Here is a 27,468-nt window from a genome sequence, read left to right on the forward strand (position 1 = left end):
CGCTGCCCCGACCCCTCCCAGCTCCGGAATTCCCAAAAATCCCAAAAAAACCCCGCGGACCCCGAGGTGGCGCCGTGGGGACATCGGGGGGGGGGTCCCCAAAGTGTCCCCGGAGTGTCCCCAATATCCCAGGGGTGTCCCCGGTGTCCCGGGGGTGTCCCGGGGGTGTCCCCGTGGTTTTTGGGGTGTCCCGGTGTTTTTTGGGGTGTTCCCCTGTCCCGGGGATGTCTCCATGTTTTTGGGGGTGTCCGTGTGTCCCACCGTGTCCCCCTGTCCCGGGGGTGTCCCGGGGGTGTCCCCGTGTTCTTTGGGGTGTCCGTGTGTCCCACCGTGTCCCCCTGTCCCCCCCAGGCCGGGAGGTGACACCGGAGCCGCCGCGAGGTTCCCGAGCGAGCCCGAGGATTCCTGGCACCGGCACCGGCACCGGGACCCCGCCGAGGTCAGCGGGGCCGGAGCGGGACCCCAGACCCTGTGTCCACTCCCACCCTGACCCCTGACCCTGTGTCCAGTGTCCCACTGACCCCAAACCCCGTGTCCGGCCCCCCACTGACCCCTGACCCCGTGTCCACTCCCACCCTGACCCCAAATTCTGTGTCCGGCCCCCCACTGACCCCTGACCCCGTGTCCACTCCCACTGACCCCTGGCCCCGTGTCTGGACCCCCAATGACCCCTGACCCTGTGTCCGGCCCCCCACTGACCCCAGACCCTGTGTCCAGTCCCTGGCCGGACCCACACCCGGTGTCCGGCCACTGCCCTGCTCCCGGCCCCGTGTCCAGCCTTCCCCTTGACCCCCAGCCCCGTGTCCAGTCCCACCCTGACCCCAAACCCCGTGCCCACCCCAGCCCCGTGTCCAGCCCCTCTCCTGACCCCAAATCCAGTGTCCATCCCCACCCTGACCCCCTGACCCTGTGTCCAGCCCCGTGTCCAGTCCCACTGACCCCAGCCCGGTGTCCCCTGACCCCTGTCCGTGTCCCGTGTCCCGTGTCCATGTCCGTGTCCCGTGTCCCGTGTCCGTCCCCGCTGACCCCTGTCCCGTGTCTGTGTCCCCTGTGCTGCTGACCCGTGTCCATGTCCCGTGTCCGTGTCCGTGTCCCGTGTCCCACTGTCCTGTGTCCTGCTGACCCGTGTCCCTTGTCCCGTGTCCTATGTCCCATATCCCGTGTCCCGTGTCCATCCCCGCTGACCCCTGTCCGTGTCCGTGTCCTGTGTCCCTGTCCCGTGTCCCGCTGACCCGTGTCCGTGTCCATCCTCACTGACCCCGACCCGTGTCCCGTATCCGTGTCCCGTGTCCTGCTGACCCCTGTCCTGTGTCCTGTGTCTGTGTCCGTGTCCTGCTGACCCGTGTCCATGTCCCATGTCCCCTGACCCCTGTCTGTGTCCGTGTCTATCCCCGCTGACCCATGTCCCGTGTCTGTGTCCGTGTCCGCTGACCCGTGTCCGTGTCCCGTGTCCATGTCCCCTGTCCCGTGTCCGCTGACCCGTGTCTGTCCCGTGTCCCGTGTCTGTGTCCGTGTCCCCTGACCCATGTCTGTCCCGTGTCCCGTGTCCGCTGACCCGTGTCTGTCCCGTGTCTGTGTCCGTGTCTGCTGACCCGTGTCCGTGTCCCGTGTCTGTCCCGTGTCCCATGTCTGCTGACCCGTGTCTGTCCCGTGTCCCGTGTCTGTCCCGTGTCCGTGTTCCCTGACCCGTGTCTGTCCCGTGTCCCGTGTCCCGTGTCCATGTCCCGTGTCCCGTGTCCGCTGACCCGTGTCTGTCCCGTGTCCCGTGTCTGCTGACCTGTGTCTGTCCCGTGTCCCGTGTCTGTCCCGTGTCCCGTGTCCGCTGACCCGTGTCTGTCCCCTGTCCCGTGTCCCGTGTCCCCTGACCCGTGTCTGTCCCGTGTCCCGTGTCCCCTGACCCGTGTCTGTCCCGTGTCCGTGTCCCGTGTCCCGTGTCTGTCCCGTGTCCCGTGTCCGCTGACCCGTGTCTGTCCCGTGCGGGCGCAGATGGAGCGCGAGGAGCCGACGCGCGAGATCCTGCTGCCCAACTGGCAGGGCAGCGGCTCCCACGGCATCACCATCGCCCAGACCGACCACGGCGTCTTCGTGCGCCGCGTGCAGCAGAACTCGCCCGCCGCGCGCATGGGCGTGGTGCAGGAAGGTGGGGACACCGGGGACACCGGGGACACACCTGGGACACACCTGGGACACACCTGGGGACACCGGGGACACACCTGGGGACACACCTGGGACACACCTGGGGACATGTGGGGACACACCTGGGACACCGGGGACACACCTGGGACACACCTGGGACACACCTGGGGACACCTGGGACACCCGGGGACACACCTGGGGACACACCTGGGACACCGGGGACACCGGGGACACACCTGGGGACACACCTGGGACACCGGGGACACACCTGGGACACACCTGGGACACACCTGGGGACACACCTGGGACACACCTGGGGACAGCTGGGGACAGCTGGGGACACCGGGGACACACCTGGGACACACCTGGGACACCGGGGACACCGGGGACACACCTGGGACACCGGGGACACACCTGGGACACACCTGGGACACACCTGGGGACACCTGGGACACCCGGGGACACACCTGGGGACACACCTGGGACACCGGGGACACCGGGGACACACCTGGGGACACACCTGGGACACCGGGGACACACCTGGGACACACCTGGGACACACCTGGGGACACACCTGGGACACACCTGGGGACAGCTGGGGACAGCTGGGGACACCGGGGACACACCTGGGACACACCTGGGACACCGGGGACACCGGGGACACACCTGGGACACCGGGGACACACCTGGGACACACCTGGGGATACCGGGGACAGCTGGGGACACCGGGGACACACCTGGGACACACCTGGGGACAGCTGGGGACACCAGGGACACACCTGGGGATACCGGGGACAGCTGGGGACACACCGGGGGACACACCTGGTGACACCGGGGACACCGGGGACACACCTGGGGACAGCTGGGACAGCCTGGGGACAGCTGGGGACAGCTGGGGGCTCTGGGGACACCTGGGGACATCTGGGACACTGGGGACACCTGGGACAGCCTGGTGGCATCTCAGGATCTTCTGCCTCCATCCCCTGTGGGCGGTCACCCCGTGGTTCAAGCATTTGGGGACCAAATATTGAGAGTTTGGGGGTTAAAATTGGAGTTTTGGGGACTTGGGGACACCCTGGTGGCACCTCAGGAGCTTCTGCCTCCTCTGATGACCCCGTGGTCACTCGAGTGGGGACAGGGAGGCTCTTCCCTGAGAGTTTTGGGGTTCAAAATGGGATTTTTGGGGGTTCAGAATCAGATGTTTGGTCCATTTTGGTGGCACCTCAGGAGCTTCTCCCTCCCCTGCTCGCCCCGTGGTCACTCGGGCGGGGTCGGGGGTCTCTGGCCGTGTCCCCCCCCAGCCCCTGACCCGGCCCTGTCCCCTCGCTGTCCCCAGGGGATCAGATCGTCAGCGCCACCGTCTACTTCGACAAGCTGCAGTCGGGGGAGGCGGCGCAGCTGCTGCAGAGCATGGGGCAGCACACGCTGGGGCTGCGGCTGCAGCGCCGCGGCGACCGCTCGCCCACGGCCACGGCCGCACACGGCGGCGGCCAGCTCGGACACGGCGGCGGCCAGCTCGGACACGACTGCGGCCAGCTGGCCTTGGTGCCCGGCAGCCCCGAGGTCGTGCTGGTGAGTGAGGAGGAGGAGGAGGAGGAAGATGTGGGGAGGAGGAGGAGGAGGAGGATAAGGATGGAGATAAGGATGGAGATGATGAAGATGAGGGTGAGAAGGAGGAGAATGGGGATGAAGATAAGGATGGAGATGAAGGTGATGAAGATGAGGATGGAGGAAGATGAGGACCAGAATGGTGGGGAGGATGAGGATGAAGATAAGGATGAAGATGATGAAGATGAGGATGAGGATAGGGGAGGATGAGGATGAGAGTGGTGGGAAGGATGAGGATGAAGATAAGGATGGAGATGATGAAAATGAGGATGAGGATGAGGAGGGGGAAAGATGAAGATGGGGATTAGATGAGGATGAGGAAGAGGAGAATGGATGAGGAGGATGAGGATGAGGATGGGGGAGGATGAGGATGAGAATGGTGGGAACAATGAGGATGAGGATAAGGGGGATGAGGACAAGGATGGGGAAGAGGATGAGGATGAAAATAAGGATGAGAACAAAGATGAGAACAAGGATGAGGACGGGGATGAGGATGGAGATGGGAAGAGGATGAAGATGAGGATGAGATGGGGATGAGGATGGGGAAGAAGACGGGGATGAGGATGAGGATGGGCACGGGGAGGAAGCAGCGTCCGGCACTCACCGTCTCCTCCGCAGAGCGGCGATGACGAGGAGTACCAGCGCATCTACACCACCAAAATCAAACCGCGCCTCAAGTCCGAGGAGGGCCCGGAGGCCGAGGCCACGCAGAGCAGAACCATCACGGTCACCCGCAAGGTCACCGCCTACACCGTGGACGTCACCAGCCACGACGGCGACCTCGGCGTCCTCGGCGTCCCCGTGCCCACGCCGGGGGTCCTGCCCGGCGCACCCGAGGGGCTCCACGTGCGGACGGAGCCCCAGAGCCAAATTCCTGCTGGAGAAACTGGAAAATCGCTGCCGGGCTGGAAGGGCTCCGGCGCCTTCCCGGCGCCGCCCCGCGTCGAGGCCAACGGACAGTTTGGAGAGCTGGACGGGTCCTTCCGCGCGGCCGGCGGGGCTCCGTGTCCGCAGGGAGAGGTCAGCGGCTCCTCGCCCCCCGTGGACGTGGGGACAATCAAGATCCCGACGTTAAAAATCCCCAAATTCGGGTTCCAGGCCGGCGGCGAAGCTGCGGCCCCGCAGGCGGGTGTTGGCATGGACGTCACCTGCTCGCCCGTGCCGGACATTTCGTCCCCGTCCGGCAAAGCCGCGGTGCCACAGGTGGACGTGGCGGTCAAAGGAGCCACCAAGGTCCCCTCCCCTCCTCTGGACGTCCCCGGCGTGGAGGTCGCGGCCCCGGACGGCGCCAAGGGGAAAATCAAAATCCCGCACTTGACCTTCCCCAAATTCACCGCCCAGGGCGACGGCGGCGCCGCGGATGTCCCCAAGGGTGTGGCCATGCCTGAGGTGGCCCTGGAAGGAGAATGGAAAGGCCCCGCCTTCAAGAAGGTGGAAACGCCCCAAATTTCGCTGTCGGACGTGAACCTGAACCTGAAGGGCCCCAGAGGGGAAGGGGAGCTCAAAGGACTCGGCCCCAAGGGGCTCCAGGTGGACGTGAAGTGTCCCCAGGTGGACGTGGCCGGGCCAGGGGGTGGCCTCAAGGGCGTGGAGATGGACGCTGGCCTCAAGGGAGGAGTGGACGTGTCCGTGCCGACCGTGGGGGGCGAATTGAGGGGGCCCCAGCTGGACCTTAAAGGGCCCCAGATCGGGGTGGAGGTGCCCGGAGTGGACATCAAGGGCCCCGCGGTGACGGTGCCCGAGGTGAGCGTCAGGACCCCCCAAATCTCCGTGCCCGACGTCGACCTGAGCCTGAAAGGACCTGGAGTGAAGGGAGATCTGGATGTTTCCGCCCCAAAACTGGAAGGGGAGCTGCAGACCCCCAGAGTGGACATCAAAGGCCCCAAAGTCGAGGTCGAAGCCCCAGATTTGAACGTCCAAGGCCCCGAGGGCAAACTGAGGTTCCCCAAGCTGAAAATGCCCAAATTTGGGGTGAAGGGAGAGACCCCCAGTGTTGATGTGACCCTTCCCAAAGGGGGGGTGGACGTCTCCTGCCCCAAGGTGGACGTCAGCGTCCCGAGCGTGGACATCAAGGGCCCCAAAGTGGACGTTGAAGCACCCGAAGTGGATGTCCACGGCCCCGAGGGCAAATTCAAGATGCCCAAGTTCAAAATGCCCAAATTTGGGATGCCCGGGGTGAAAGCAGAAGGTCCAGAGCTGGACGTGAACCTCCCCAAGGGCGGCATGGAGGTGTCCGGCCCCAAGGTGGACGTTGAGGCGCCGAGTTTGGACATCCAGGGGCCCGAAATGCACCTCAAGGCCCCCAAAATCTCCGTGCCGGACGTGGACCTGACCCTGAACGGTGCCAAGGCCAGCGGCGACCTGGACGTGTCCGTGCCGGGTTTGAAGGGCCCCGAGCTGGACATCAAAGGCCCCAAAGTCGAGGTTGAAGCCCCAGATTTGAACGTCCAAGGCCCCGAGGGCAAACTGAAGTTCCCCAAGCTGAAAATGCCCAAATTTGGGGTGAAGGGAGAGAGCCCCGAGCTCGAGGTGGCCCTTCCCAAGGGCGGAGTGGACATTTCGGGTCCCGGCTTCGCCGTCGAGGTCCCCGGCGTGGAGCTGAAGGGCCCCAAGGTGAAGGTGCCCGAGGTGTGCGTCAAAACCCCCCAGATCTCCATGCCCGACATCGACCTGAACCTCAAAGGGCCCAAAGTCAAGGCGGATTTGGACGTTTCCGCCCCAAAACTGGAAGGGGAGCTGCAGACCCCCGGGCTGGACATCAAAGGCCCCAAAGTCGAGGTTGAAGCCCCAGATTTGAACATCCAAGGCCCCGAGGGCAAGCTGAAGTTCCCCAAGATGAAAATGCCCAAATTTGGGGTGAAGGGAGAGAGCCCCGAGCTGGAGGTGACGCTCCCCAAGGGGGAGGTGGACATTTCCGCCCCCAAGGTGGACATCGACGTCCCGAGCGTGGACGTGGAGGGGCCGGAGGTCAAAGGCAAGGGCCTCAAGTTCAAAATGCCTGAACTCAACGTGCAGACCCCAAAACTCTCCATGCCAGACGTGGATCTGGGCTTGAAGGCCCCGAAACTGAAAGGGGACGTCGCAATTTCCGGGCTGAAGGGCCCGAAAGTCGACGTGAAAGGCCCCAAGGTGGATGTGGAAGGTGCCAAAATCGACGTGAAAGGTCCCAAGTTGGATGTGGAAGGTCCCAGGTTGGATGTGGAAGGTCCCAAGTTGGATGTTGACGTGCCCGAGGTGGACTTGGAATGTCCAGAAGGAAAGATGAAAGGCCCCAAATTCAAGATGCCGAAACTCAACATCAAATCCCCCAAAATCTCGATGCCAGACGTGGATTTGAACCTGAAGGGAACCAAAGTGAAGGGAGAGGTGGACGCGTCCCTCCCCAAGGTCGAAGGTGACATCAAGGGGCCCAAGGTGGACGTGGAGGTCCCGGACGTCCACCTGGAGGGTCCAGAGGCCAAACTGAAAATGCCCAAAATGAAATTGCCTCATTTCAACGTGTCCGGCCCCAAAATGGAGGGCGCCGAGGTGGACGTGACCCTGCCCAAAGGAGAGGTGGACATCTCTGGGCCGGAGGTGGACGTTGAGGGGCCGGAGGTGGACGTTGGAGGAGCAGAAGGGAAATGGAAAGGTCCCAAATTCCGGATGCCGAAGCTGAACATCAAACCCCACAAAATCTCGATGCCGGACGTGGATTTGAACCTGAAGGGACCCAAAGTGAAGGGAGATGTGGACGTGTCCCTCCCCAAGGTGGAAGGGGAGTTGAAAGCTCCAGAAGTGGACATCAAAGGGCCGAAAGTGGACGTGGAGGTGCCCGGCGTGGATTTGGAGGGTCCCGAGGGGAAGATCAAAGGCCCCAAGTTCAAGATGCCCGAGATGCACATCAACACCCAGAAGATCTCCATGCCCGACGTGGACATCAACCTCAAAGGCCCCAAGGTCAAGGGCAACGTGGACGTGTCCCTTCCAAAGCTGGAGGGTGACCTGAAGGGGCCAGAAATCGACATCAAAGGCCCCAAAGTCGATGTTGATGTGCCAGACGTGGACATTCACGGCCCTGAGGGGAAATTCAAGATGCCCAAGTTCAAAATGCCCAAATTTGGGATGAAAGGAGAAGGCCCCGAGGTGGACGTGAACCTCCCAAAAGGAGACCTGGATGTGTCCGGCCCCAAGGTGGACGTTGAGATGCCAAGTGTGGACATTGAGGGCCCTGAGGGGAAGATCAAAGGCCCCAAGTTCAAGATGCCCGAGATGCATTTTAAGACCCCCAAGATCTCCATGCCCGACATCGACCTGCACCTGAAAGGCCCCAAGGTAAAGGGTGATGTCGATGTTTGCCTTCCAAAAGTGGAAGGGGACCTCAAGGGCCCTGAGCTGGACATCAAAGGCCCCAAAGTCGATGTTGATCTCCCCGATGTTGAGCTGGAGGGGCCTGAGGGGAAGATCAAAGGTCCCAAGTTCAAGATGCCTGAGATGAACATCAAGGCCCCCAAGATCTCCATGCCCGACGTTGACTTCAACCTCAAGGGCCCCAAAGTCAAGGGAGACGTGGATGTTTCTGCCCCAAAGCTGGAGGGTGACCTGAAGGGCCCCGAAATCGACATCAAAGGCCCCAAAGTTGACGTTGATGTGCCAGACGTGGACATTCATGGCCCTGAGGGGAAATTCAAGATGCCCAAGTTCAAGATGCCCAAATTTGGGATGCCCGGGGTCAAGGCAGAAGGCCCCGAGGTGGATGTGAACCTCCCAAAAGGAGACCTGGATGTGTCTGGCCCCAAGGTGGACATTGAATGTCCAGAGGTGGACATTGATCTCCCAGAGGGGAAGGTGAAGGGCCCCAAGTTCAAGATGCCCGAGATGCATTTTAAGACCCCCAAGATCTCCATGCCTGACATCGATTTGAATCTAAAGGGCCCAAAAGTCAAGGGAGATGTCGACGTCTCTGTCCCAAAGCTGGAGGGTGAGCTGAAAGGCCCCGAAATTGACATCAAAGGCCCCAAAGTGGACATTGAAGCACCCGATGTTGACATTCACGGCCCTGAGGGGAAATTCAAAATGCCCAAATTCAAGATGCCCAAATTTGGGATGAAAGGAGAAGGCCCTGAGGTGGATGTGAACCTCCCAAAAGGAGACCTGGATGTGTCCGGCCCCAAGGTGGACATTGAATGTCCAGAGGTGGATGTGGAGCTGCCTGAGGGGAAGATCAAAGGTCCCAAGTTCAAGATGCCTGAGATGAACATCAAGGCCCCCAAGATCTCCATGCCCGACATCGACTTCAACCTCAAGGGCCCCAAAGTCAAGGGTGACTTCGATGTTTCTGCGCCAAAGCTGGAGGGTGACCTGAAGGGCCCCGAAATCGACATCAAGGGCCCCAAAGTTGACGTTGATGTGCCAGACGTGGACATTCACGGCCCTGAGGGGAAATTCAAGATGCCCAAGTTCAAAATGCCCAAATTTGGGATGAAAGGAGAAGGCCCCGAGGTGGACGTGAACCTCCCAAAAGGAGACCTGGACGTGTCCGGCCCCAAGGTGGACGTTGAGATGCCGAGTGTGGACATTGAGGGCCCGGAGGGGAAGATCAAAGGCCCCAAGTTCAAGATGCCCGAGATGCATTTTAAGACCCCCAAGATCTCCATGCCCGACATTGACCTGAACCTGAAGGGCCCCAAACTGAAGGGGGACGTTGATGTTTCCCTTCCCAAAGTGGAAGGGGACCTGAAAGCCCCAGACATCGACATCAAAGGTCCCAAAGTCGATGTTGATCTCCCCGATGTTGAGCTGGAAGGGCCTGAGGGGAAGATCAAAGGCCCCAAGTTCAAGATGCCCGAGATGCACATCAAGGCCCCCAAGATCTCCATGCCCGACTTTGATCTGAACCTGAAGGGCCCCAAAGTGAAGGGAGACGTGGATGTCTCTGTCCCTAAACTGGAAGGGGACCTGAAGGGGCCTGAACTGGACATCAAGGGCCCCAAAGTTGACGTTGATGTGCCAGACGTGGACATTCACGGCCCTGAGGGGAAATTCAAGATGCCCAAGTTCAAAATGCCCAAATTTGGGATGAAAGGAGAAGGCCCCGAGGTGGACGTGAACCTCCCAAAAGGAGACCTGGATGTGTCTGGCCCCAAGGTGGACGTTGAGATGCCGAGTGTGGACATTGAGTGCCCTGAGGGGAAGATCAAAGGCCCCAAGTTCAAGATGCCCGAGATGAACATCAAGGCCCCCAAGATCTCCATGCCCGACATCGACCTGCACCTGAAAGGCCCCAAGGTCAAGGGGGGTGTGGATGTCTCTGTCCCCAAGCTGGAGGGTGACCTGAAAGGTCCGGATGTGAACATTAAAGGTCCGAAGGTGGATGTGGACGTTCCTGACGTGGATGTTGAAGGTCCCGAGGGGAAGTGGAAGGGACCCAAGTTCAAGATGCCAGAGATGAACATCAAGGCGCCGAAATTTTCCCTGCCTGATGTCGACCTGAACCTGAAAGGTCCCAAACTGAAGGGAGACGTGGGCGTGTCTGGCCCAAAAATAGAAGGTGACGTGAAAGTGCCGGATGTGGAGTTGAAAGGACCCAAAGTGGAGGTGGATGTCCCCGACATCGAGCTGGAGGGCCCCGAGGGGAAGATCAAAGGCCCCAAGTTCAAGATGCCCGAGATGCACTTCAAGGCCCCCAAGATCTCCATGCCTGACTTTGATCTGAACCTGAAGGGCCCCAAAGTGAAGGGAGATGTGGATGTGTCCGTCCCAAAAATCGAGGGAGATTTGAAGGGCCCAGATGTCGACATCAAAGGCCCCAAAGTTGATGTCAACCTTCCCGACGTTGACCTGGAGTGTCCCGAGGGGAAACTGAAGGGCCCCAAGTTCAAGATGCCTGAGATGCACATCAAGGCCCCCAAGATCTCCATGCCCGACATCGACCTCAACCTGAAAGGCCCCAAACTGAAGGGAGACGTGGACATTTCCGCCCCCAAACTGGAAGGTGACCTGAAGGGCCCCGAAATTGACATCAAAGGCCCCAAAGTGGACATCGAAGCTCCCGACGTGGACATTGATCTCCCAGAGGGGAAGGTGAAGGGCCCCAAGTTCAAGATGCCCGAGATGCACTTCAAGGCCCCAAAGATCTCCATGCCTGACTTTGATCTGAACCTGAAGGGCCCCAAAGTCAAAGGTGACATTGATGTGTCTGTGCCAAAGCTCGAAGGGGACCTGAAAGGGCCGGAGGTGTCACTGAAAGGTCCAAAAGTGGATGTCGAGGTGCCCGACGTGGAGCTGGAATGTCCAGAAGGGAAAATCAAAGGCCCCAAGTTCAAGATGCCCGAGATGCACTTCAAGGCCCCCAAAATCTCCATGCCCGACTTCGATCTGAACCTGAAGGGCCCCAAAGTGAAGGGGGACATTGATGTCTCTGCTCCCAAGCTGGAGGGTGACCTGAAGGGCCCTGAATTGGACATCAAAGGCCCCAAAGTTGATGTCAACCTTCCCGACGTTGACCTCGAGTGTCCTGAGGGGAAACTGAAGGGCCCCAAGTTCAAGATGCCTGAGATGCACATCAAGGCCCCCAAGATCTCCATGCCCGACATCGACCTCAACCTGAAAGGCCCCAAACTGAAGGGAGACGTGGACGTGTCTCTTCCAAAGGTCGAGGGAGACCTGAAAGCCCCAGACATCGACATCAAAGGCCCCAAAGTGGATCTCCCCGACGTTGAGCTGGAGTGTCCCGAGGGGAAGATCAAAGGCCCCAAGTTCAAGATGCCTGAGATGAACATCAAGGCCCCCAAGATCTCCATGCCTGACGTTGACTTCAACCTCAAGGGCCCCAAAGTCAAGGGTGACATCGATGTCTCTGTCCCCAAGCTGGAGGGTGACCTGAAGGGCCCCGAAATCGACATCAAGGGCCCCAAAGTCGATGTTGATGTGCCAGACGTGGATATTCATGGCCCTGAGGGGAAATTCAAGATGCCAAAATTCAAGATGCCCAAATTTGGGATGAAAGGAGAAGGCCCCGAGGTGGACGTGAACCTCCCAAAAGGAGACCTGGATGTGTCCGGCCCCAAGGTGGACGTTGAGATGCCGAGTGTGGACATTGAGTGCCCTGAGGGGAAGATCAAAGGCCCCAAGTTCAAGATGCCCGAGATGCATTTTAAGACCCCCAAGATCTCCATGCCTGACATCGACCTGCACCTGAAAGGCCCCAAGGTCAAGGGTGATGTCGATGTTTGCCTTCCAAAAGTGGAAGGGGACCTCAAGGGCCCTGAGCTGGACATCAAAGGCCCCAAAGTCGATGTTGATCTCCCCGATGTTGAGCTGGAAGGGCCTGAGGGGAAGATCAAAGGCCCCAAGTTCAAGATGCCCGAGATGCACATCAAGGCCCCCAAGTTCTCCATGCCCGACGTTGACTTCAGCCTGAAGGGTCCCAAGGTCAAGGGTGACGTGGACGTGTCCCTTCCAAAGCTGGAGGGTGACCTCAAGGGGCCTGAACTGGACATCAAAGGCCCCAAAGTGGACGTTGATGTGCCAGACGTGGACCTTCACGGCCCAGAAGGAAAAATAAAGTTCCCCAAGTTCAAAATGCCCAAATTTGGGATGCCTGGGGTCAAGGCAGAAGGCCCCGATGTGGACGTGAACCTCCCAACAGGAGAACTGGATGTATCCGGCCCCAAGGTGGACATCGAAGGTCCAGATGTGGATGTGGAGCTGCCAGAGGGGAAGATCAAAGGTCCCAAATTCAAGATGCCCGAGATGCACATCAAGGCCCCCAAGATCTCCATGCCCGATGTTGACTTCAACCTCAAAGGCCCCAAACTGAAGGGAGATGTCGATGTTTCTGCTCCCAAACTCGAGGGTGACCTGAAAGGCCCAGACATCGACATCAAAGGCCCCAAAGTCGATGTTGATCTCCCCGATGTTGAGCTGGAAGGGCCTGAGGGGAAGATCAAAGGTCCCAAGTTCAAGATGCCCGAGATGCACATCAAGGCCCCCAAGTTCTCCATGCCTGATGTTGACTTCAGCCTGAAGGGCCCCAAGGTCAAGGGGGACATCGATGTCTCTGTCCCCAAGCTGGAAGGTGACCTCAAGGGCCCCGAAATTGACCTCAAGGGCCCCAAAGTTGACATTGAAGCACCCGACGTGGACATTCATGGCCCAGAAGGAAAAATAAAGTTCCCCAAGTTCAAGATGCCCAAATTTGGGATGCCCGGGGTCAAAGCAGAAGGCCCCGAGGTGGACGTGAACCTCCCGACAGGAAACCTGGATGTGTCCGGCCCCAAGGTGGACATTGAAGGTCCAGAGGTGGATGTGGAGCTGCCAGAGGGGAAGGTGAAGGGCCCCAAGTTCAAGATGCCTGAGATGCACATCAAGGCCCCCAAGATCTCCATGCCCGATGTTGACTTCAGCCTCAAAGGCCCCAAACTGAAGGGAGATGTCGATGTTTCTGTTCCCAAACTCGAGGGTGACCTGAAAGCCCCAGACATCGACATCAAGGGCCCCAAAGTCGATGTTGATCTCCCCGATGTTGACCTGGAAGGCCCCGAGGGGAAGATCAAAGGTCCCAAGTTCAAGATGCCCGAGATGCACATCAAGGCCCCCAAGATCTCCATGCCCGACGTCGACTTCAGCCTGAAGGGCCCCAAGGTCAAGGGGGACATCGATGTTTCTGTCCCTAAACTGGAAGGTGACCTCAAGGGCCCCGAAATTGACCTCAAGGGCCCCAAAGTGGACATTGAAGCACCCGACGTGGACATTCACGGCCCAGAAGGGAAAGTTAAAATGCCCAAATTCAAGATGCCCAAATTCGGCTTTTCTGGCCCCAAAGTGGAAGGCCCCGACGTGGACGTGAACCTCCCCGAGGCCGAGGTCAACATTTCGGGTCCAAAAGTCGACGTTTCTGTCCCCGACCTGGAGATTGAAGGCCCCGAAGGGAAACTGAAGGGCCCCAAGTGCAAGAAGCCGGAGCTGCAGTTCAACGTCCCCAAGATCTCCATGCCCGACATCGACCTGAACCTGAAGGGCCCCAAACTGAAAGGGGACCTCGATGCTTCTCTTCCCAAGGTCGAGGGCGAGCTGAAAGGCCCCAAAGTGGACATCAAGGGGCCGGAGCTCGAGCTGGAGGGGCCGAAGGTTGACCTCGAAGGAAAAGGTAAAAAATCCAGGTTTAAACTTCCCAAGTTTGGCTTTTCTGGCCCCAAAGTTCAAAGCCCCGAGGTGGATGTGAAGCTTAAAAAACCTGAGGTGGAACTGTCCGGCCCGAAAGTCGAGGTCCAGCCTCCGGATTTGGATATCCAGGGAAAATCCAAGGGCTCCAAATTCAAAATGCCTTTTCTGAACATTTCTTCACCCAAAGTCTCGATGCCGGACGTGGAGCTGAACCTGAAGGGGCACAAAATGAAGGGGGAGTTTGACCTGTCCACGCCCAAACTGGAAGGGGAGCTGAAAGGGCCTGAGGTGGACATCAAGGGCCCCAAGGTCAACATCGAGACCCCTGACGTGGACATTCAAGGCCCGGAAGGGAAAATCAAAATGCCCAAGTTCAAAATGCCCAAATTTGGTGTTCCTGGGTTTAAAGGGGAGGGGCCAGAAGTGGACGTGAACCTGCCGACGGGAGAACTGGACGTGTCCGGTCCTAAAGTGGACATTGAAGGCCCAGAGGTGGACATTGAGGGCCCCGAGGGGAAGATCAAAGGCCCCAAGTTCAAGATGCCCGAGATGAACATCAAGGCCCCCAAGATCTCCATGCCCGACATCGACCTCAACCTGAAGGGCCCCAAAGTGAAGGGAGACGTGGACGTGTCCCTGCCCCAGGTGGACCTGAAAGGACCCAAGGTGGACGTGGAAGTTCCCGACATCGACGTTGAAGGTCCGAAAGGGAAAATCAAAGGCCCCAAATTTAAAATGCCCGAGATGAACATCAAAGCTCCCAACCTCTCCATGCCGGACCTGGACCTCAACCTGAAAGGCCCCAAGGTCAAAGGGGGCGTGGACGTCGATCTGTCCGCACCAAAAATCGAAGGGGACCTGAGCTTGCCGGACGTCGACATCAAAGGCCCCAAGGTGGACATTGAATGTCCAGAGGTAGACATTGAAGGGCCAGAGGGGAAGATCAAAGGCCCCAAGTTCAAGATGCCTGAGATGAACATCAAGGCCCCCAAGATCTCCATGCCTGACGTCGACTTCAACCTCAAGGGCCCCAAAGTCAAGGGTGACTTCGATGTTTCTGCCCCAAAGCTGGAGGGTGACCTGAAGGGCCCCGAAATCGACATCAAGGGCCCCAAAGTTGACGTTGATGTGCCAGACGTGGACATTCATGGCCCTGAGGGGAAATTCAAGATGCCCAAGTTCAAAATGCCCAAATTTGGGATGAAAGGAGAAGGCCCCGATGTGGATGTGAACCTCCCAAAAGGAGACCTGGATGTGTCCGGCCCCAAGGTGGACATTGAAGGACCAGAGGTGGACATTGACCTCCCAGAGGGGAAGGTGAAGGGCCCCAAGTTCAAGATGCCTGAGATGCATTTTAAGACCCCCAAGATCTCCATGCCCGACATTGACCTGAACCTGAAGGGCCCCAAACTGAAGGGGGACGTTGATGTTTCCCTTCCCAAAGTGGAAGGGGACCTGAAAGGCCCAGACATCGACATCAAAGGCCCCAAAGTCGATGTTGATCTCCCCGATGTTGAGCTGGAGGGGCCTGAGGGGAAGATCAAAGGTCCCAAGTTCAAGATGCCCGAGATGCACATCAAGGCCCCCAAGATCTCCATGCCCGACTTTGATCTGAACCTGAAGGGCCCCAAAGTGAAGGGGGACGTGGATGTGTCACTGCCAAGCATGGAAGGAGACCTGAAAGGGCCAAAAGTGGACGTGAAAGGCCCTGAATTCGATGTTTCTGCCCCAGATGTTCAAATCGAGGGCCCTGAGGGGAAGATCAAAGGCCCCAAGTTCAAGATGCCTGAGATGAACATCAAGGCCCCCAATATCTCCATGCCGGACTTCGATCTGAACCTGAAAGGGCCCAAATTAAAGGGAGACGTGGATGTCTCTGTCCCCAAAGTGGAAGGAGACCTGAAAGCCCCAGACATCGACATCAAAGGCCCCAAAGTCGATGTTGATCTCCCCGATGTTGAGCTGGAGGGTCCCGAGGGGAAGATCAAAGGTCCCAAATTCAAGATGCCCGAGATGCACATCAAGGCCCCCAAGATCTCCATGCCCGACGTTGACTTCAACCTCAAAGGCCCCAAGGTCAAGGGCGATGTGGACGTGTCCCTTCCAAAGCTGGAGGGTGACCTGAAGGGCCCCGAAATCGACATCAAAGGCCCCAAAGTGGACGTTGATGTGCCAGACGTGGACATTCATGGTCCAGAAGGGAAATTCAAGATGCCCAAGTTTAAAATGCCCAAATTTGGGATGAAGGGAGAAGGCCCCGAGGTGGACGTGAACCTCCCAAAAGGAGACCTGGATGTGTCCGGCCCCAAGGTGGACATTGAATGCCCGGATGTGGACATTGATCTCCCAGAGGGGAAGGTGAAGGGCCCCAAGTTCAAGATGCCCGAGATGCATTTTAAGACCCCCAAGATCTCCATGCCTGACATCGACCTGAACCTGAAGGGCCCCAAACTGAAGGGGGACGTTGATGTTTCCCTTCCCAAAGTGGAAGGGGACCTGAAAGGCCCCGAAATTGACATCAAAGGCCCCAAAGTTGATGTTGACCTCCCCGATGTTGAGTTGGAAGGTCCCGAGGGGAAGATCAAAGGTCCCAAGTTCAAGATGCCCGAGATGCACATCAAGGCCCCCAAGATCTCCATGCCCGACGTCGACTTCAGCCTGAAGGGCCCCAAAGTTAAGGGGGACATCGACGTCTCTGTCCCTAAACTGGAAGGTGACCTGAAGGGGCCCGAAATTGACCTCAAGGGCCCCAAAGTGGACGTTGATGTGCCAGACGTGGACATTCATGGCCCAGAAGGAAAAATAAAGTTCCCCAAGTTCAAAATGCCCAAATTTGGGATGCCCGGTGTCAAGGCAGAAGGCCCTGAGGTGGATGTGAACCTCCCGACAGGAAACCTGGACGTGTCCGGCCCCAAGGTGGACATTGAAGGTCCAGAGGTGGATGTGGAGCTGCCAGAGGGGAAGATCAAAGGCCCCAAGTTCAAGATGCCCGAGATGCACATCAAGGCTCCCAAGATCTCCATGCCCGACCTCGACCTGAACCTGAAGGGCCCCAAGGTCAAAGGGGATGTGGATGTGTCCCTGCCTAGTGTGGAAGGAGAGCTGAAAGGTCCCGAGGTCAATGTCTCCGCCCCCGACGTCAGCATCGACAGCCCCGAGGGCAAATTCAAGCTGCCCAAGTTCAAGATGCCCAAATTCTCCATGCCTGGATTCAAAGGGGACGGGGTGGACGCGGAGCTGACCCTCCCCAAGGGCGACGTGTCCATTTCGGGCCCCAGCGTGGACGTGGAGGCTCCTGACCTGAGCGTGGACGGCAAAGTCAAAGGTCCCAAATTTTCCATGCCCGAGATGCACATCAAGGCCCCCAAGATCTCCATGCCCGACATCGACTTCAACCTGAAGGGCCCCAAACTGAAGGGGGACGTTGATGTCTCTGTCCCAAAGCTGGAGGGTGACCTGAAGGGCCCCGAAATCGACATCAAGGGCCCCAAAGTCGATGTTGATCTCCCCAGTGTTGAGCTGGAAGGGCCTGAGGGGAAGATCAAAGGCCCCAAGTTCAAGATGCCTGAGATGCACATCAAGGCCCCCAAGATCTCCATGCCTGACGTCGACTTCAACCTCAAGGGCCCCAAGGTCAAGGGGGACATCGACGTCTCTGTCCCCAAGCTGGAGGGGAACCTGCAGTGCCCAGACGTCGACCTCAAGGGCCCCAAAGTGGACATTCAGGCACCAGACGTGACCCTGGAGGGGCCCAAGGTCAAGATGCCGGAGATGCACATCAAGACCCCCCAGATCTCCATGCCCGACATCGACCTGAACCTGAAGGGCCTGAAGGTCAAAGGTGACGCTGACCTGCACTGCCCCAAGCTCGAGGGGGGTCTGAAGGGCCCCGAGGTTGACATCAAAGGCCCCAAAGTCGACATTGAGGGCCCGGCCGTCGATGTTGATGGTCTGGAGGGGAAAGTGAAGCTGCCCAAAATGAAAATGCCCAAATTTGGCTTGAAGGGCGAAGGTCCCGACGTGGACGTGGACTTGCCGAAGGCCGAGGTGGATCTGTCAGGCCCCAAGGTTGATGTCAGCCTGCCAGAGGTCAACGTTGAAGGTCTGGAGGGCAAAGTGAAAGGTCCTAAACTGAAAATGCCCGAAATGCACGTGAACGTCCCCAAAATCTCCATGCCCGAGATAGACTTGAACCTGAAAGGCCACAAAACCAAGGGCGGCTTTGACATTTCCACCCCGAAGGTGGAAGGTCACCTGAAAGGCCCCGAGGTCGACCTCAAAGGCCCAGAATTCGGGGTCAAAGGCCCTGAAGTTGACGTTGAGTGTCCTGACCTGAACGTCGAGCTCCCAGAAGCCAACATCAAAGCTCCCAAGTTTAAAAAGTCCAAATTCGGGTTCGGAATGAAAAGCCCCAAGGCGGAGCTGGATTTACCTGAGGCGGAGCTGAACGTGGAGTCACCCGAGGCCCACCTGTCCGGGAAGGGCAAGAAGAGCAAGTTCAAGATGCCCAAAATCCACATGAGCGGCCCCAAAGTGAAGGGCAAGAAGGGGGCGTTCGACGTGAACGCGGCGGGCGCCGAGCTGGACGCCGAGCTCAACGTCCCCAGCCCCGACGTCGCCGTCGGGGGCAGCGCCGCCATGAAGTCCCCCAAAGGCAAGAAACCCATGTTTGGGAAGATCTCCTTCCCCGACGTCGAATTCGACCTGAAATCGCACAAATTCCGCGGGGAGGCCTCGGTGGGGGTCCCGAAAGTCGAGGGCGATCTGGAGGTCAAGGGCCCGAGCCTCAACGCGGATCTTGAAGGTCCTGAGGTGAACCTAAAAAGCCCAAAATTCAAACTCCCCGGGGTCCAGGTGGGCGCGGGGGAGGTGAAAATCGGGGGGGAGCTGAAGGGCGCCCCCGGGATCGACGTCACCGTCCCCTCAGCCGCGGCGCCGGACGTCGGCGTGAAAGGACCAAAAGTGAAAGGTGAAGTTGGCATGGCCGGAGCACAACTGGAAGGTCCCGAGGTGAACCTGGGATGGCCCAAGGGGGGGAAAACGGGTTTGGGGCTGGAAATGGCGGACGTGAGCTCGGAGGTGGACGTGAAGCTCAAAGGGCCCCAAATCTCCAGACCCGAGCTGGAGGGGAACCTGAAAGGACCAAAATTAAAGGGAGATTTGGACATTTCGGGCTCTGTGGACGCGCCCGGCCTGGACCTCGGCGGCCTCGGGGGGAAGGTGAAGCTGCCCACGGTGAAGTCCCCGACGCTGGAGGTCCAGGGGGGGGTCCCCTGCTCCGTCCAGTCCCCGGGGGCCACCCTGGACCTCAAGGGGCCCTCGCTGGACGTCTCCGGCCTGGATTTGGATGTCAACGCGAAAGGACCAAAGTTGAAAGGAGACGTCGGCGTCAAACCCCCCCAGGTGTCGGCAGACGAGTCCGGCTTGGAAATTTTGGGGGGCACCATCAAGCTCCCGTCGCTGAAGCTGCCCCAGTTCAGCATCTCCAGCCCCGGCGCGGACGGGGGGGACGCGGGGGTCACCCTGGAGGGCCCCCAGGCCAAGGCGGGGCTGAAGGGCTCCGCTTTGGGGCTGGAAGGCCCCGAGGTGGAGCTGAAAGGGCCGAAATTCTCCGCGCCGGACGCCGACCTGAGGCTGAAAGGACCAAACGTGGACGCGGCCGGCGACATCAAAGGGTCAAAGGTCAGCGTGGAAGCCCCCCATGGAGGGGTGGGCGTCCACCTGGAGGCTCCGGCCCTGGAAGTGTCCGGCTCGGGGTTGAACGTCAACGTGAAAGGGCCGAAGGTCAAAGGCGGCGCCGAGGCGACACCGCCGTCGGTCAGCGCCGCTTCCGGAACCTTCCACGCCTCCTGCCCCAAGCTGGGCGCCGAGGGCGGCCAGGTCAAGGTGTCCTTCCCCAAGCTGCGCATGCCCAAATTCGTCTTCTCCGAGCCCGAGGCCAAGGGCCGCGAGGTCGCGGTGGACGTCGACTTCCCCGGCGCCGACGCGGCCGAGCCGGAGCCGGACGAGGCCGAGGCGCGGCTGAAGAAATCCAAGCTCAAGATGCCCAAGTTCAACTTCTCCAAGCAGAAAGGCCGGGCCGGCGCCCCGGGCTCCCCCGAGGCGGCGTCCGGCTCCGTGTCCGGCTCCAAGGGCGACCTCAAGAGCTCCAAGGCCAGCCTGGGCCCGGCCGAGGGCGAGCCGGAGGCCGAGGCGCCGGCGGCCAAGGCCAAGTTCTCGCTGTTCCGCAGCAAGAAGCCGCGGGCGCGCTCGTCGTCCTTCAGCGACGAGCACGCGGCCGAGCCCGACGGCGCCAGGCAGCCCAAGGGCAAGTTCGGGACCTTCGGGGGCATCGGCTCCAAGGCCAAGGGCTGCTACGAGGTGACGGCCGGCCCCGAGGACGGGGGGCGGGCGCCGGGGTCCCCCAAGTCCCGCCTGTCCTCCTCGTCCTCCTCCGAGGGCGTCGCCCGCGCCGCCATCCGCCTGCCCGGCCTGGAGCTGGCCGTGGCCAAGCGCAAGGAGTGACCGCCAGGGTGGCCACAGAGTGACCGCCAGGGTGGCCACAGAGTGACCGCCAGGGTGGTCAGAGTGACCGCCAGGGTGGCCACAGAGTGACCGCCAGGGTGGTCAGAGTGACCGCCAGGGTGGCCACAGAGTGACCGCCAGGGTGGTCAAAGAGTGACCGCCAGGGTGGTCAAAGAGTGACCGCCAGGGTGGCCACAGAGTGACCGCCAGGGTGGTCAAAGAGTGACCGCCAGGGTGGTCAAAGAGTGACCGCCAGGGTGGCCACAGAGTGACCGCCAGGGTGGTCAGAGTGACCGCCAGGGTGGCCACAGAGTGACCGCCAGGGTGGCCACAGAGTGACCGCCATGGAGGCCACAGAGTGACCGCCAGGGTGGTCAAAGAGTGACCGCCAGGGTGGCCACAGAGTGACCGCCAGGGTGGCCACAGAGTGACCGCCAGGGTGGTCAGAGTGACCGCCAGGGTGGTCAAAGAGTGACTGCCAGGGTGGCCACAGAGTGACCGCCAGGGTGGCCACAGAGTGACCGCCAGGGTGGTCAGAGTGACCGCCAGGGTGGTCAGAGTGACCGCCAGGGGGGCTGTACATAGGCCTGGACCGAGGGACCCCCGCGTGTACAGAAAGGGGGAGGGGTTGGGGTCCCTCCCCCCAATTTTGGGGTCCTCCCCCCCAATTTTGGGGTCCCCCCCGTGCTGAGAGCTTTAACTTCTTCTCTCCCAATTTATCTTTTTTTTTTTTTTTTGATATTTTTATTGGGGTTTATTTTGTGTCCCCTGTTTTTTTTCCCCTCCTTCCCCCCCCGAAATATTTTCAGTGTTTGGTTCGTGGAAATTTTTTTTTTTTTTGTCTTTTTGGGGTTTTTTTGTTCCCTCAGTTTTAATTTTTTTTTTTTTCCTGTGGGGCTTCAGGCTCTGCTGGGTCAATGGATTAAATCAAAATTTTGGGGTTTTTTTTGGTTTGTAAAAGAAATGAAACCAAAACTGTAAATTTTTTTTTATTAAAAATACATAGATTTTTTATATAAAAAAACAACCAAAACTGTGGATTTATAAAAAAAAAAAACCTAACCAAAGCTGTGGATATATTAAAAACCAAAGTAAAAAATATGCATTTACTAAAAAATGAAAACAAATAAAGTGGAATTAGCAAAAAGAAACCAAAGTAAAATTGTGGGTTCATTAAAAAAAAGATTTATTGAAGAAATTAATATAAAAATAAATTTAAAGAATTAACAGAAACAAAATTGGATCTGTTGAGAAAATAAAGCAAAGAAAAGGGGAGCAATTAAAAACTAAATGGATTTAGTGAAAGAAATAAACAGAAAATGTGGATTTATTGAGCAGAATAAACCAAAAAATATGAATTTATTCAGCAGAATAAACAAAAAAAATACGGATTTATTCATAAAATTAACCAAACCCATGGATTTATTACTAAACCAACCCAAACCCATGGATTTACTAACAGAAGTAAACCAAAGCCGTGGGTTTATTAACAAAATAAACCGAAATCCGTGGATTTATGACTGAAAACAAACCAAAGAACACATCCGTGACCTCTGGACGGAGCAGCGTCCCCTGAGCTGGGAAATTCAATCCGAGCACGAGAGCCGGAGCTCGAATGACTCCGGGGCACGGAGCCAGCCCGGGGCCGTCCCGAGGCCTTTCCCCCTCAGTTTGAACCTTTTTAAATTTTATTTTCCTTTTTTTATCTGTTTTCTGTGGGTTTTGTTACATCCTTTGTATTATAATTTGATAAAAGCCCCCGTTTCCCTCTCGTTCAGCCCCAAAGTTTCAAAGGTGCGTCGGGCGTCCGGGATAAAGTTTTGTTGGTGAGGATTTTGGGGAAGTTGAAATAAATGAAATTTTTAAAAAATAATAAAAAAAAAAATCCCCAGGAAATGGAAGAAACCTTTTCCCTTTGCAGCACTTTAACGCGAATTAACGGGAGAAAAACCAGGGTGGAAAATGCAAATAAAATCCTTTATTAACCGCGACTTTGGTGCCTTCTGGGTCATTGTTCCAGCTCACATTTGGGGTTTTTCCCTCAAATCGGATCCTCCCGCTGGATTTGGGGGTCACAAACCCCCCCAAAAATGGGGGTCCTGTCCCCTCCCCCCGTCTCGAATTTCAGGGCCCCTCCCCCTCCCAAATTTGGGATTGCCCCTCCCCCATTGCCCCTCCCCCTCCCTTACAAAAAAAAAAACAAAAAACAATTTGGTCCTCCCGCCCACCAGGGGGCGCTGCTGCGCCTTCCCGCCCTGTTGAGTGAGAGGCGAGACCGGAAGTCGGCCATGTTTGCCCTGGAGCATGACGGGAGCCGTAGTCCCATAAATGACCAACACTTCCGGCCACGTGCTTCTGGTGCATGATGGGAATTGTAGTTCAAAAGCAAAGCCAAAACCGGAAGTTGCTTGGCGGCCATGTTGTTTCTAAGGCCTCGTAGGAGCGGAAGTTCGGCCGTCTTGGCACCCGATGCATGCTGGGAGCTGTAGTTCGCCATGATAAACAACCTGGGCGGGGTCTCTGCCTCCTGCCCTGGGCGTCACTGGTCCGTACTGGGCCTTACTGGTCCGTACTGGAGGCAGCTGCTCGCCCCGCCCCCATGACATCACCCGCACAGAGGCATCGTGGGTAGGTGGCCAAATTTACTGAGGGACGGTCACGCCCACATCCAGGGGGCATCCAGGTGTCCAGGGAGGGTCCCCAGGTGTCCCCAGGTGTCCCAGCTGTGCCAGGTGTCCCCAGATGTCCACGGCAGGTCCTTCACGTGTCCATTGGGGTGTTACCAGGTGTCCCAGGTGTGTCCCCAGCTGTCCTGGCAGGTCCCCAGGTGTGTCCCAGGTGTCCCCAGGTGCTCACGGCAGGTCCTTCACGTGTCCTTTGGGGCGTTCCCAGGTGTCCATTGGAGCGTTCTCAGGTGTCCCCAGCTGTCCCCTGCTGTCCTGGCGGGTCCTCAGCTGTGCCAGGTGTCCCCAAATGTCCACTGCAGGGTCCTCAGGTGCCCCCAGGTGTCCCCAAATGTCCATTTGAAGGTCCCCAGGTGCCCCCAAACGTCCACTGCAGGGTCCTCATGTGCCCCCAGGTGTCCGCTGGGACGTTCCACGATGTCTCAGGTGTCCACTGAGGGGTTCCCAGCTGTCCCAGGTGTCTCAGCGGTCTCAGCTGTGTCCCCAGGTGTGTCCCAGGTGTGTCCCAGGTGTGTCTCAGCAGTGCCGGGCAGTCCCCGGGTACCTCAGTCTCAGCCCCTCCCGGAACTCGCGGTAGCGGCGCCGGTTCCGGCCCAGCTCGGCCTCGCGGCCCCGGTGGAACCCGCCCGGCTCCTTCCAGCCCCGGTGGGTGACGAAGGCCCCGTCCAGCACCGCGAAGCGGAACCCGGCCACGTGCAGCTCGCAGGCCTGGGGGGCACGGGGGGTCACAACGGGACCCCCAGAGACCCCAGGGACCCCCTGTACCATCCATGAACCCCCCAGAGCACCCCCAGACACCCAGAGACCCCAAAGACCATCCCAGACCCCCCAGACTCCCCCAGACCAGCACCCCCAGCCCCCGTGGCCACCCCATGGTCACCAAGGCCACCCCACGGCCCCCAAAGTCACCCCAACATCACCATGCCCACCCCATGGCCACTAGGGCCACCCCAACACCACCATGGTCACCCCAAGACCACCCCAAGGCCACAGGAACCACCCCAAGACCACTGGGACCACCCCAAGACCCCCAAGGCCACCATGACCACCCCAAGGTCACCATGGCCACCCCAGGACCCCCAAGGCCACCATGGCCACCCCTCGACCCTTAAGGCCACCCCATGACCCCCATGGTCACCCCAACACCATCAGGACTACCCCAAGGCCACCTCAAGACCACCAAGGCCACCCCACGACCCCCATGGTCACCCCAAGGCCACCATGCCCACCCCAAGCCCCCCCAAAGCCCCCCAAGCCCCCCCAGACCTGGCTGATGCGGTTGAAGCCGTACTGCACGAAGCCCTCGTCGAAGGGGGGCACGCCGCGGGCGGGGGCCACGAAGAAAGGCTCCCAGGGGTCCCTCCAGGGCACCTCGTAGGCCACGCGCAGCCGGGGGGCGCCGGGGGGGGCCGGGGGGCAGCGCCCGCCAGCGGCCGAAGGCGGTGGGCGCCTGGCAGCGCGGGCACAGCGCCCCGTAGAACGGGCGCGCCTCGCCGCCCGCCCACAGCCGCAGCAGCTCCGCCTTGGAGGCCGGCGGGGCGCGGGACCCCCGCAGCTCGAAGGCGGGCAGCACGAAGAGAGCCCGCGCCCAGGGGGGCTCGGCGGAGAGGGGGGAGCGCGGGGCGTGGGGGGCACCCTGGGCTTTGGGGTCACTCGGGGCGTTGGGGGCATTGAGAGCATTGGGGTCACTGGGGGCGTTGGGGTCATTGAGAGCATTTGGGTCACTCAGGGTTTTGGGATCATTGAGAGCGTTGGGGTCACTCAGGGTTTTGGGGTCACTCTGCATTTTGGGGACATTCAGAGTGTTGGGACCGCTCAGAGCATTGGGGTCACTCTGGACTTTGGGGTCACTTGGGGCGTTGGGGTCATTGAGAGCATTTGGGTCACTCAGGGTTTTGGGGTCACTCAGAGCATTGGGGTCACTCAGGGTTTTGGGGTCACTCAGAGCATTGGGGTCACTCAGGGTTTTGGGGACATTCAGGGCGTTGGGGACATTCAGAACATTGTGATCACTCAAGGTTTTGGGGTCACTCAGAGCATTGGGGTCACTCAAGGTTCTGGGGTCATTCAAGACCTCGAGGTCACTCAGGGCGTTGGGGACATTCAGGGCTTTGGGGTCACTCAGAGCATTGGGGTCACTCAGGACTTCGGGGTCACTCAGGGCTTGGACACCCCTGGGGTCTTTGGGGCCCAATAAACTTTTGGGGTTCTTTGGGATGTTGGGGACCCCCAGGACACCGGGAGCCCCCAAAGTTTTGGGGCTCCCCAAATCCTCCTGAGCCCCCAAATCCCTCTGAGACCCCAGAACTTTGGGGTCCCCCAGTGCTCCCTGCGTCCCCCGGTTTTGGGGGTCTTGTCCCCCCCAATTTTGGGGGTCCTGTCCCCCCCAATTCCGGGGGTCCTGTCCCCCCCTGATTTCGGGGTTCCTGTCCCCCCCAGTTCCGGGGGTCCATCTCCCCCTGTGCCCCCCGGTTTCGGGGGTCCTGTCCCCGGTTTCGGGGCTCCTGTCCCCCCCCGGTTTTGGGGGTCCATCTCCCCCTGTCCCCCCCGGTTTCGGGGCTCCTGTCCCCCCCAGTTTTGGGGGTCCAGCCCCCCGTCCCGCAGCAGCTGCAGGAACCCCTCGCGCAGCCCCGGGCTGGGCGCCACGTCCGCGTCCAGCAGCAGCACGAAACGCGCCCCCAGTTCGGGCGGGGGTCCCGCGCCGGGGCCCCCCCCGGCCGCCCCCTGCCAGGCCACGTTCCTCAGCAGATTCCCGGGGTACGGCACCCCCAGAGTGTAACTGGGGGGGTCGGCGGCCGCCAGCCTGGCCAGAGCCCCCCCGGCACCCCCCCCCCGCCGGATTTTTGGGGTGCTCTGGGGGGGATGAAATTGGGCGGGGGTCCCGCCGCCCCCTGCACCACCTGCAGCCGGAGGCGGCCGCGCAGAGCCCGGCAGGGCCCCCCCAAAGCCGCCAGCAGCTGCTGCAGCCCCCCGCGGGGCTCCCCGAAAACCGCCAGGGACACGGGGCCCCCCCCAGCGCCCCCCCAGCGCCGCCGCCGCCCGCCCGGGGCTGCCGTGCGCCGCCAGCACCAGCTCGGGGCGGGGGTCCCGCGCCCAGCCCGGGGGGGCTCCCAGCACGTCCCAGTACACCCGGAACGCCCCCGAGGCGTCCAGGACCCCCCGGGGGGGGGCGGCGGGGGGCGCGGGGGGCGGGGGGCGGCAGGGCCCGCAGGTAGAGGGTCTGCAGCAGCGCCAGCCCCCCCAGCAGCCAGGCGCAGCCCCCCAGGACACGGCGGGGGGCCATGGGGGGATACTGGGAATTACTGGGAGGGACTGGGAAAGAGTGGGGGGGACTGGGAGAGACTGGGGGGCACTGGGAGAGGGGATTGAGGGGACTGGGGGGTACTGGGAGGGACTGGGGGGCACTGAGAGAGACTGGGAATGACTGGGAGGGACTGGGAGAGACTGGGGGGGACTGGGAGGGGATTGGAGAGGGGATTGGGGGGGACTGGGGGGACTGGGAGGGACTGGGAGAGGGGACTTGGGGGGAGCTGGGAAAGAGTGGGGGGACTGGGAGGGACTGGGAGGGACTGGGGGTCACTGGGAGGGGTCAGAGGGGCGCACTGGGAGGCTGCTGGGGGATACTGGGAGTTACTGGGAGCGTTCCGGGGGTCACGCGGGGCCAGGAGCAGCCCGGCATGCTGGGACCAGTTTGGGGTTACTGGGACCAGTACGGGGTCACTGGTCCCAGTTTGGGGGGTGTGGGGGAGGGTCTGGATCCCGCTCCGGGGGTCGCTGGTCCCAGTTCGGGGTCACTGGTCCCAGTTTGGGGCCGCCGGGACCAGTCCGGGACTCACCGCCCTGCGCCGGCGCCGGGAGGAGTGCGCATGCGCGGGAGGCGGGGTCTGACCGGCGAGGGGGCGGGGTTATGCAGATTGGATTGTACAACGCGAATTGGCGCGGTTTCAACGCTGGGGGCGTGGTTTGTGCGTTGTGGGCGTGGTTTATGGATGGGGCGGGGCCTGGAGGCTTCGGCGGGACCCCCGAAATCCCCTCAAATCCCCCAAAATTCCCTCAAATTCCCCCCAAATCACCCGAAATCCCCCCAAATCCTCCACAGATCCCCCAAAAATCCCTTCAAATTCCCCCAAATTCCAGCATTCCGCTCAAATCCCCCCCAAATTCCCTCAAATTCCCTCAAATTCCCCCAAATCCTCCCCAAAATCCCCCCCAAACCCCTGCCCCCTCCCCAGCGTCCCCAGGAAGGAGCGGCCGCAGGCGCGGGGACCACGGGGACACTTTTATTGCCGGGGGGACGTTGGGGACATCGTGGGGACATCGTTGGGGACGTTGGGTCACGACGCTCAGTCCGCGGGTTTGGGGACGTTGGGGACACGTTGGGGACATCGGG

At 60.0% G+C, this 27,468-nt stretch overlaps 2 protein-coding genes across 2 annotated transcripts; one reads left to right on the plus strand and one right to left on the minus strand.

Annotated features, from left to right (window-relative positions):
- The first annotated feature begins 361 nt into the window (after positions 1–361).
- On the plus strand, positions 362–22,385 carry LOC135288888 (neuroblast differentiation-associated protein AHNAK-like). The gene is made up of 4 exons (XM_064402229.1): positions 362–439; positions 1,987–2,140; positions 3,473–3,708; positions 4,363–22,385. The coding sequence occupies exons 2-4, from the start codon at positions 1,987–1,989 to the stop codon at positions 20,392–20,394; spliced, it is 16,422 nt and encodes a 5,473-aa protein (XP_064258299.1). The 5' UTR covers positions 362–439; the 3' UTR covers positions 20,395–22,385.
- B4GAT1 (beta-1,4-glucuronyltransferase 1) lies at positions 22,353–26,925 on the minus strand. The gene is given in 3 exon segments (XM_064402230.1): positions 22,353–23,786; positions 24,345–24,458; positions 24,460–26,925. Coding segments are annotated over 3 exon segments (2,208 nt in total). The 5' UTR covers positions 26,362–26,925; the 3' UTR covers positions 22,353–23,594.
- Positions 26,926–27,468: the final 543 nt, after the last annotated feature.

Source organism: Passer domesticus, chromosome 37 (genome assembly GCF_036417665.1).
Source record: "Passer domesticus isolate bPasDom1 chromosome 37, bPasDom1.hap1, whole genome shotgun sequence".
NCBI classification, from domain to species: domain Eukaryota; kingdom Metazoa; phylum Chordata; class Aves; order Passeriformes; family Passeridae; genus Passer; species Passer domesticus.

Excerpts from the sequence above, each read along its gene's own strand:
- LOC135288888 (XM_064402229.1), top strand. The coding sequence starts at position 1,987 with ATGGAGCGCGAGGAGCCGACGCGCGAGATCCTGCTGCCCAACTGGCAG. Across the intron at positions 2,141-3,472 it reads CATGGGCGTGGTGCAGGAAG|GGGATCAGATCGTCAGCGCC; the intron begins GTGGGGACACCG and ends CGCTGTCCCCAG. Across the intron at positions 3,709-4,362 it reads GCAGCCCCGAGGTCGTGCTG|AGCGGCGATGACGAGGAGTA; the intron begins GTGAGTGAGGAG and ends TCTCCTCCGCAG.